Consider the following 10,088-nt stretch of genomic DNA (forward strand, 5'->3'; position numbering starts at 1 on the left):
TATATACAGCATATATTTTAAATATAGTATGGATAGCTCAGATACAGCTGTCCAATCATTTACTGAAAGATAAATGTTAAGGTTGAACAACAAAGAGAAGTTAGGGTAGACCTCCTGTATCTCTGCGCCATAGGAGAATACGTTGAGTTCCTCCACAACAGCCACAGTGAGCTCCACACTCAAGGAGCTACCCACAATAGATTCCAGGTTCCTCCAGTGTTCTGGTTTCATACACGGGTTACGCAAATCTGTGATCACGGGCACCTGAACACAAACATGCAAATGACACCATTCATCAACAGAAAATACTCCATTTTAAAACGAGTCCACATTGTACCAACGATGTTCTGCACACCCACCCTCTGTCTCATAAGTTCAACCTTTTCCTTGAGACATGGCACTACATTATTACGGGGCAAGCCTTTCTCCATTTGGTTGATGTACTTGGTGTATTTGTTGACCTGTGAGTTTAACTGTTCCATGTCCAGTTTCTCAAGCGTGCTCTGAAATTGCAACAGACAGGACAAATACATGAGAATGAACAGAAGTAAGGTTGGTAGCGTTTCAAACATCTGCGCCATGCTGCGCATATTTTGAGCGTGCCTCACCTGTGCCCATCCGTCTTGTAATAAGTCCCATTCTTCCATAGAGTCCCAAAGAAGCTTCTTCAGCCTAAACTCTGCTTTTAGGTCATCTAGGTCATCAAATTTGGTCACCTCCAACTAAATTCAAAAATGCAATCACAGAAAAAGGGCAGTGGGTTGATTGAAATGGGGATTAGAATTTACTAACATGACTTGTGAAGGTATTATACGACATGATTTAGTTCGAGTTGTAACGGGACTCATGCTTCAGCAGAACCAATACAAACCAAACCAAACTGCATTTCTGATACCCATTCTTATCAGTTAATTATTTAAGCTATCGATTAGGGGTTGGGTAAACTTCAACAATGGCTTCATTTCTAAAACATATAATGGAAGTAAATCTGATGCAGTGTGGTTTTAGTAAAGGCATAACACTTTGTAATGCAGAAATGAAAATTGACATTGCGGAGTGGGGGCAACCGCCATGATGCAAAAACTTTCTTCAACCTAACCATTAAAATGACTCCTGTAGTTAGTGATCATTCATAAAAGTACTGTTAAACAATTTGACGCGTTATCATAATTAAGTCCCGAGGACTGCCTATGACCTTAAATTGACTTAATAAAGAGGACAAGATACAAAGACAAAAGGAGCACGTGGGGGAAAAAAATGTGTGAAGAGTCAAGAAAAGATATTTTAAAAGAAATGCAAATACATCACCAAGATGAGGATGAACACATTACCTTGAACTGTTTCTGGTAAGACGTAAATGTTGAGGCCTGGGCTTGCAGCTCATCTATGGAAATCTGAAGCTCCGCAAGCAGAAGGCGCACTTGGGAAAAGTCAGCAGTGACTTCCAGTATTTGTGGATCCTACGCCATGATATAAATGTATCAGGGATCCCATCCAAACTCAGCAACCACCTCAATGTAAAATAACAGGGAGGGCAATACAAGTATTTTCTCAAAATACCTGTGACTTCTCCTTGATTTTCTTGACTCTTTGGTTCAGATCTTTAATGTCTACCTGCAGATGCTTGGAAAATTTTTCCATCATTTTTAACCTATCAAACATTGCATCATTGATCATGTTGTGTAAAGAGTTCATGTAAGGTTCCATGGAAGCGAAAGCCATATCGTCAGCAGTGACGGGAAGTGAGGATATGTTGATCAAATTGTACATCTGACACACGGTTTCCTGTTCCTGCTCCAGCACTTTCATCTGGAAACAGAAAAAAAGTACGGAGTATTACAAGAGAGGAGGGAAAAAAAAAATCTTGTGGGATGTTAATCAGCATTTACACTTTGACAAGTCTTACCCTTTCTGGTATCTCATCAAGAAATGTGAGGTAGCTGGCTAACTCGGTTGTAGTTGTGGGACTAAGTTCTAGGTTCAATTGAGCTTCACCGGCTTCCGCCATGACAGCATTCAGCTTCTGTTTGGCCTGATGTGTCAGTATCTCGTTAATGACCTGTAAAACAAAGCAGACAATTACTATTACGCCACTGCCACAGTCATAGGCGGAGCCACATGCTGGTCAGGGGTGGCCATGACCGCCCCTTGCCACATTTCGCCCACTTTTTTTGGCCAGCCCTCAACCGAAGGCAACATATAATACCTGTGATATCGCTGCCATTTGCGCATGCACGCGGTGTACCTTGACCAAGGATTGCCAACCTTTTTGAAACCGAGCATTACCTCTCCGGCACTGACTAATAGTAATTATTAGCTAGCTAGTTACGAACTATGCTTGATATTTGAAGACACGATCAAGTTAATGACGTCTCACAATAATTAAGAAACAGCTGTAGTCAAATATGTAAATCGAGTGCAATATGTGATGTAACTGTACTGATATGTATAATTGTTGTCAAATTCCTAGAAAATCCCAATGTTCTTTCACTTAAAAATAAAAATGAAGCACATGCATGCACAGCCACCCTTGACCAGTGAGGTCTTGGGTAAACTTGGCCATCCCAGAAAAAAAAAAACGTTGGTATACGCTTCTGGCCGCAGTCAATCAAAGGGATACTTCATTCGGTGGAACGTTTTTCCTTGTAAAATACGTTTGATGATAAAAATTATGTTTACAAATAAATTACTGAATAAAAGTGATTGAAGGGTTGTGCCATCTTTCAATTCATCCTTGGACACCTCATAAATGGGAGGAGACCGCTTGATTGACACTTTGGTTGGAGAATGCAAGCAGCACTCTAACCCATTGTAAAGCATTCTGACAGAATTGTACACACTGATTACATCCTCATTCCTCTCATTAGTGTGCCATACTGTGGCTAATCGTTTTGATGTTTTGAAGGAAAAGAGTAGAATTGGGCTGTAGAGGAGATGTCTGCATTTCGGGGCCAATCGACCCTCATTTTGTTTTACATTATTATTGATGCTTGTGTACAGGTAAAAAATTTGGACACAACTTCTCATTCAATATATGTTCTTTATTTTAATGTCTATTTACATTGTAGATTTTCACTGGGGGCATCAAAACTTTGAATGACCACATGTGGAGTTGTGTATTCACCAAAAGAAAGGTGAAATAACCGAAAACATGTTTGATATTCTAGTTTTCGTCAAAATCGTCAAATTTGGCTCTGATTGACTACTTTGCCAAGACTTTAATAAATTGAACAAGGAGGTGTGTCCAAAACTTTTGGCCTGTACTGTATGTACAGTGGTTTGGAATGGTCGCTTCCGAAAAGTCATGGGAAGAGGCATGATCATTTGTAGGGGGTGTATTAGAAGTCAGTACTTCCTAAAAGAATTGCTAAAATTGGAAATGCAAACTAATATCACAGCTGAAGTGTTACCTTAAGAAGTATTTTACAATTGGTCAGTAATATTTTTTGCATGTGCAGTATGACTGTGCGGTGTTCTGACCTTTAGACAGCGTAGGGGTGAAGAAATGAGCATCTCTTTCATCTCCGTTTTGTCTACAAGGAGGAGGCCAAGATTTCTCTGTGGCTGGAGGGCTACAGCCTCTTCATGCTCATGGTGGTACATGTCCAAAGATGTTCTAAAAAATTCCAAACCTGTTTTACAAAGTATAGTTACTGGTCATGTGTGGCATGGACAGCCATTGACTGCTTCACATTAATACTGAAATTCATTAGTATATCAAGTAATCCTGTACCGTGGTCTTTTTGTCGTAGAGCTTTCAAATCTAGACTTTCGTTCTCCTTGTAAAACAGCTGAAAACGTTCAAACATGCTTGCGCACACTCGCGCAGCTTCAAATGTGAACTGCAGTGACTCCTGAGCGGAAAACACACAAAGTGTGTCATCTGGAGAGTTACTTCCAACGAAATCGAAAGCGGAATGTAACTGACCTTAATTTTTTGGCAGATAGTATGAATGTACCCATCATTTTCAATGACCGATTCCAAACTGGGAGGATCTTTGTATTGACTCTTAAAGTTAACAGACACATCAAATTACAGAGTGGTATCTAAAATACAATATGTAAACAGTGCAACCACAAGCGTGAAATAAAAAGAGACAAGTGTTATTTGTCCACCTGAAAAGACTCGTGACTTAAAAGTGAAATGAAATCCCGATCTGCTGTTAGCGTTTCAACTGACATCACAGTTTTCTGGTACTTCATGATGATCTTTGCAACAGTCTCCTGTGGGTTGCGAAAGGGGGGATGGTTTGGTTTGTGAGTATTGTGTGATTTAGTATAAAATGGTTGCCGAACCAAACTTTATTCGACCTGAAAGTTCTTTTCAGAGGGCTTGTAGGACAGCGCAGTTGTGTCTAGCACGAGTTCACTCATCAACATCGGTTTGTTCTGGGAAGATTCGGACTCCCCGGCCTTTCAAGACACACATGCAACAAACCTTTAATTAAGTACTGTATAATAAAAAGAGCAATGGCGGCGATAAAGAAGCAACTCCTTACCTTTCGATCAGCCTTTTCCTCGGGAGGGTTGCTCTCAGTCTCCAGTTGCTGGCCCCAGGTTTGAATGATATCATGGCTGGGGGTTTGACTAACTTGCTCTTTGAACGCAGCCAACAGCTTCTCCACTGCATTCACAAATAACGTGTGCAAGGTGTTGACCACCAAATAGTCAACAAGACGGATGAAGCTGTGTGGAAGTGAGTGGTACAAGGGAGGAGCTTATTTCATGTGGGGAAAACATACTGCAAACAATACTGAAAATAAAATAATTAAAAAAAAAAAAAATACCAGTTTAGGCGCTGGCAGAAGAAGCCCCTGTTAATCCCTAACAGAACCTGGATTTCACTCAGTTTATCGCTATCTGTGACAAACAGATAAATTATGGAAAAAATAAATATATATACTTACATAAACTTGGGCACAAAAGTCTCAAGAGAATAAAAATGCACACACGATCTGATAGGAAGCTTTTACAGGAACACAGTGTCACTTCCTTTACCAGGTCTTGGAAGTTCTGCAGGTCCCTCAGTGACTAATTGAAGCAAACAATTTAGGTAGAAGATCATGGAAAAGAAACAACAATTAACATTAAATTAACAATCGCGTTTTTTATGAAGAAACAAATATACCTCTTTCACTTGTGTGTGCTGGGCTTCTTGAAATTCCTGGAGTGTATATGTGTACCTCTTCTCAATATGACACAAGTTTGTTGTTCTGATTTGGTAACACATTTTCCAGACGTCGATCAGTGCTTGGCTTAGATCCTAGGGAGAATTAGTATAAAACCTAAAATGGTCTAAACTGACCCCTTTCGAAACACTTTATACATTTTGACAAATAGTGACATGGAAAAAAAAAAATGGGGACTTTGATCATGTGTCCTGCGCTTCACCTACATCTAAAGAATTGTGACAAATAAAGTGTCAGAATGAATATCACAGCATGTCTTTTTCTTCTTTTAACACCTTCATTTGGCCAAGCATGGCTCATTCGACAATTCTACAGCAGAACAAACCTTAAATATCTATCCATTTTCAGAACCGCTTACACTCGCTTTGAGTTATACATATTTTTTTACCGGTCTACTTAACTATGTAGGTCACACCTCTAAACTGATTGATTTTATCAAGATTCCGTGGATGTGAAAATCTTCCTCCAATTAGCTATTTTTAAACACATTACGGTATAAAGTAATGACTTTGACTTGAAGATCAGACCACAATTTCTGTGTCTTCAAAACGGATCACTTCCTTTTTCTTGCCACTGCTGTCTTACAGACAACCAAGCACAGATATTTTATCTACTTACCGGATTGATCATGAACAAGTTCTCCTTGAGAGCTGCTTGAGCCAGTCGCATCTTCTTGGCACACACTTTTTTATGCCAAATAAAGAAAGGTTTGAATAATTTGAAGCGAGCAAAGAAGGGGATGAGAACTAGCTTGCGGTGGAGTTGATATTCCTCCTCAAAGCGCTCAAGGCTTACAAAGTCAAAGTTTTCCCGACAAGTCGACAGTACGCCGTCTTTGCTGACCATGGTGTAGTCATCCTTGCTGTGTTCAAAAATTCGCACTTGAGAGGGAGTTTCCAGGTTTGCGTCGTTTTTAAGAGAAAAGGGTCTTTTCGCAGGCACACAGGTTGATGTTTCATTTAGGGAGGGTTGATTCTGAAAGAGTGAAGAGACCGCACAAGAACAAAATGCATGATAATTATTAAGGATAAAAATTATGTCAAATGTTAAGTCTGTAACATTTGTTTTGGGTTGAGTAGATTAATTATCATGGGGACTCATTTCATTGGAGCTGTACTTAAATGGTCGTTAAAAAAAAGCATTTCTGAAGGGCTCTGATACATATTTGACTTTAGGAATAATATCACGGATGCCTTTATAACAGAAAATTCCTCAAAACTGGGACAATAATGTGGATTATGCAACCATTGTTTTTCTTCTTTTCTATCACCCTTTTGTGCGCAAAACCTGCAAATAATTTTACAAGAACTTCATTCTGTAAAAGCTCAGTTGCTGCGGTTGATGTAACGTATATAGATTTAAAGAAAAGCTCAGGCAGCATTAATACCAAAATAATTAGGAAATTGTATCTACCCTGATACAGCAATTTTGAGGGACATCTGTCATGGGAGATTCATGTGATTGTCATATTCTAAATCACACACAAGAGTGTCACTGACCTTAGTGCTAGGTTGCAAAGGAGGCAATTTTACATGCGATGGCACGCTGCGCCGCTGCAGTGGTTCTTTTTCTTGGGAGGAAGCCGCTTGAGAATGCCAGCCTGGGAAATACCTCTTTTCCTGGGATTTTAGGTGCTCCTCAACTGGCAGTTTACGTTTAAAACGTCTCTTCAGCAGAGCCTGTTTTCGGAGGCAAAAACAAAAGACAAAAACAAACAACAAAACAATAAATAAATCTGTGTACAGTATCAGTTAAGCATGACACAGGCCCAAAACAAAAATTACATCAATCCATTGATATTCATTTTACTGCTTATCCTCCTGACAGGTCATAAGTGTTTGATGGGGCCCATGCCAGCTGACCAAGGGAATAGCTGGGGTAAAACCCTGAACTGGTGTGCAAAGTTGAAAAACCTCTCAGTGGAAATCAAGTTTCAGGTGACTGGTGTGTTTGCTCATACCTGTGTGTCTTTATCATAGAGTGGAGGTAACATGGTGGGGCTTTGCTGAGGCGGGCTTTGCTGCGGCGGGCTTTGCTGCTCGAGTTCTGAAATAAGATGCAGAGTGCAGGAGATAATAGGGTTAGTGACAGAACCAGAAAATTATGAAATGCTATTATGGGTCATACTGCTGCTCATCATCAAGACAAGAAACAAAACTAAAAGTACTGCAATTAAAACACTGGACACCTCATTCAGTACACATATAGTAGTTGCAAAATGAGTAGTTTGCTGTATTAGGAATTTCAAACACGGTACTGATCAGTACTTGAATAATTCATTAAGCAGTATGTCTCCGATTATTGTGGTGGATTTTTGGAGTGTATTGTTAAAAGGTGAACACTTCTGTAAAGGTCAACATTGACCATGAATGTATTCGTGCACTGCAATTGTAAAAAAAAATAGTTAAATGCACATGTGGCTGCATCCTTTTTTACCCATGCAATCGTCCTTCTCGCTACGTCCAGAGGAAGAACCTTTAGATGTGGACGCCATCGGTGGAAAAAAGTCCTCACTCATCGTGCGCTGGATTGCAGGATCGCAAGAAAACAACTCACTTAACTTTGTATTCAACTCATAATTGTACCACCCCGTCGCGATGTTTGTACATTTTCAAAAACGGCCATTCATGAACAGCAATGTTTTGCAACTGTGCATACGTCAGAGATGCAAATATCAATGACATCATCAGTCATGAAATGATACACGCGCAGATAACACGCCAAAGGAACTCAACAAAACAAAGTTACTCAGACGTTGGCGAGTGGAAGCACATGACGACTGTTGCCCTATTTAGCTCTCGCCCCAAAGTTAAAACAAAGCGAAGGGTGTTATTCCGACTTATTTTTTTTTGGCATGTCATGTAATAGTTATAGTAATAGTTCAGGCATGCAAGAACAGTCGTAGTTTTTTGAAATTCAATGTTTGTTTTTATATGTCTATAATAAGTTCAGACTGGCTCCGTATATACTGTTTCATCTTATAAGTAGCATATTCTTCTGAGTGAACCTTGTCCGTACACGTAATACATCGTAAACCTTCGTCATTTTATATGCAAAGATACGTAGATATAAAATGTTCCGGAGGGTGACGCTAGATCTCAAGACAACGGTCACGCAAAAACTTGGTCAGGGTTAAAAGCATTTTCTTGTAGGGTGGCTGTAGAATTATAAACCATGGTAACCAAGTAAATTCACTAATCAAACTCCAATTAATCGCCAAGCTTTTTTTATTATTATTATTATTATTATTATTATTATTATTATTATTATTATTATTATTATTATTATTATTATTATTATTGGAGCCAACGCTATTGGAGCCACGTCGTTTTTATTATTGGGAACTTAATTAATTAAAAAAAAAAAAAAAAAAAAACTTTCAACAGAATTTTCTTCATTTTATATAAAGAACCGTCAAACGCGTTTAATATGAAATAAGTTTAATTGTGAACGCTTTTTTTTCGGGGATTACATAGGTCTACTACGTAACCAGTGGTCAGACTAAATCGCTTACCTGACGTTTTAGAAAGTATCGTTGGCGTCGAGGAAGCAGCCCACGTTTGCAGTCTCCTAGCAACATCAAGATTTCCCAGCATGCACTGCAGACAGCCTAACACAGGCGACAGTTGAGAGGACCTTTTCCAGTCTTTCGTCACTTTTTGTCAACCTCTTAGTTAATTGGAATTAATCTGTGAAAATGACAAAAGTGCACTCAATCTCGTTAATCAGGGGTACAGAAGCCTACTTTTGTAAGACATAGATTTTTAGTGCAAAACAACTACTGGTTCATCTTACACTCTGAAATATACTAATTTAAAAACACGTTAACTTCAATTGTAACACTGTAAGATAAATGCCAATGAAACAAGTTGACTTTATTTTTTCCCTTTAGGGGTATCAAGCTCCAGTCCTTGAGGGACTACATGTTTTCGATGTTCCACAAGTTTGAGGGACAAACATTAAAAACATGCAGATATCGACCATTGAGGATTGAAAGTTGACACTTATTACAGACACTGACAGACAACATTTGAATGCCAGAAGCACATGCTTTTAGGTTGACAAAACCTCACATTTGTGCAATCATTTTAATATTATATATTACATATTATGATTTAATACGGTGGTTATCGTGTTCTTCCAAATGTTTTTGCATCATCATAGGTAATGCCATAAATATCATGTATGAATTGCAACAAATATTGACCGTCCATATGTAAGTGTCAGCAACATATTGGATACGTGGAAGTGGAGCCCTCATTGAAGATGCCTCCCATCCCTTCTTGGAGTCTTAGTTCAGTGCAGTCAACTGGCGAGGTTGAAAACAAATTAACAGGCCTATTTTAACAAGGAGTGAAACCACAGATGAGTATTTGAGTTCAAGTATAAAACACCAACACTAGTCAGAAAAATAGCGAAATACTCATACAAGGTTAGAGGACCCCTATGAAAAGCTGAATAATATTGATGCATATATTGCATCGAGGGTAGAACATAATGTATATTTTTTTAAAAGCCTCCAAAATTTTGAAACTTTGATAAGCATGCAAACAAAATTGTAATATCTGTTTTTGAGAATGTGGAAGGAAACCAGAGTACTTGGAGAAAACCCAGTGGACACAGGGAGAACATGCAGACTTCACACCACAGAGTCCAGAGCCGGAATCGAACCTGCAACCTCGAAATTGTGAGGCAGACGTGATAACCAATCTTCCTCTATTTGTGTTTGCTGTAAACATTGAACTATTTTTTCCAATTTCCGATGTACCTCGGAAGAATTGGCGCCATCCTGATTTAAAAGCAGTGCGCAAAGCTGGAGACTTCTCTTGTTCAAGTGAATGCGAACCTGAGGTTTGTGCAATCATGAAAATATGACCCAAGCTTTTTTTATTTTTTATT

At 39.0% G+C, this 10,088-nt stretch overlaps 1 protein-coding gene across 1 annotated transcript in view; it reads right to left on the minus strand.

The window, feature by feature from the left end:
• dnah6 (dynein, axonemal, heavy chain 6) overlaps window positions 1-7,683 on the minus strand; it is a 49,710-nt gene extending 42,027 nt beyond the window's left edge. Inside the window, exons 1-19 of the mRNA XM_088407298.1 lie at window positions 7,626-7,683; window positions 7,150-7,235; window positions 6,689-6,868; window positions 5,808-6,164; window positions 5,129-5,263; window positions 4,953-5,031; window positions 4,788-4,860; window positions 4,500-4,686; window positions 4,312-4,413; window positions 4,117-4,224; window positions 3,929-4,009; window positions 3,734-3,854; window positions 3,481-3,632; window positions 1,907-2,059; window positions 1,561-1,809; window positions 1,332-1,460; window positions 609-722; window positions 360-503; window positions 112-264 (exon numbers count right to left, since the gene is read on the minus strand). Of these exons, the coding sequence (XP_088263424.1) occupies window positions 112-264; window positions 360-503; window positions 609-722; window positions 1,332-1,460; window positions 1,561-1,809; window positions 1,907-2,059; window positions 3,481-3,632; window positions 3,734-3,854; window positions 3,929-4,009; window positions 4,117-4,224; window positions 4,312-4,413; window positions 4,500-4,686; window positions 4,788-4,860; window positions 4,953-5,031; window positions 5,129-5,263; window positions 5,808-6,164; window positions 6,689-6,868; window positions 7,150-7,235; window positions 7,626-7,683 (2,661 nt within the window). The remainder of the gene's footprint in view (window positions 1-111; window positions 265-359; window positions 504-608; window positions 723-1,331; window positions 1,461-1,560; window positions 1,810-1,906; window positions 2,060-3,480; window positions 3,633-3,733; window positions 3,855-3,928; window positions 4,010-4,116; window positions 4,225-4,311; window positions 4,414-4,499; window positions 4,687-4,787; window positions 4,861-4,952; window positions 5,032-5,128; window positions 5,264-5,807; window positions 6,165-6,688; window positions 6,869-7,149; window positions 7,236-7,625) is intronic.
• Between the last annotated feature and the right edge of the window lie 2,405 nt (window positions 7,684-10,088).

Source organism: Hippichthys cyanospilos, unplaced genomic scaffold (assembly GCF_059441005.1).
Source record: "Hippichthys cyanospilos isolate Australia breed blue-spotted pipefish unplaced genomic scaffold, RoL_Hcya_1.0 HiC_scaffold_74, whole genome shotgun sequence".
Classification (NCBI taxonomy): Eukaryota; Metazoa; Chordata; class Actinopteri; order Syngnathiformes; family Syngnathidae; genus Hippichthys; species Hippichthys cyanospilos.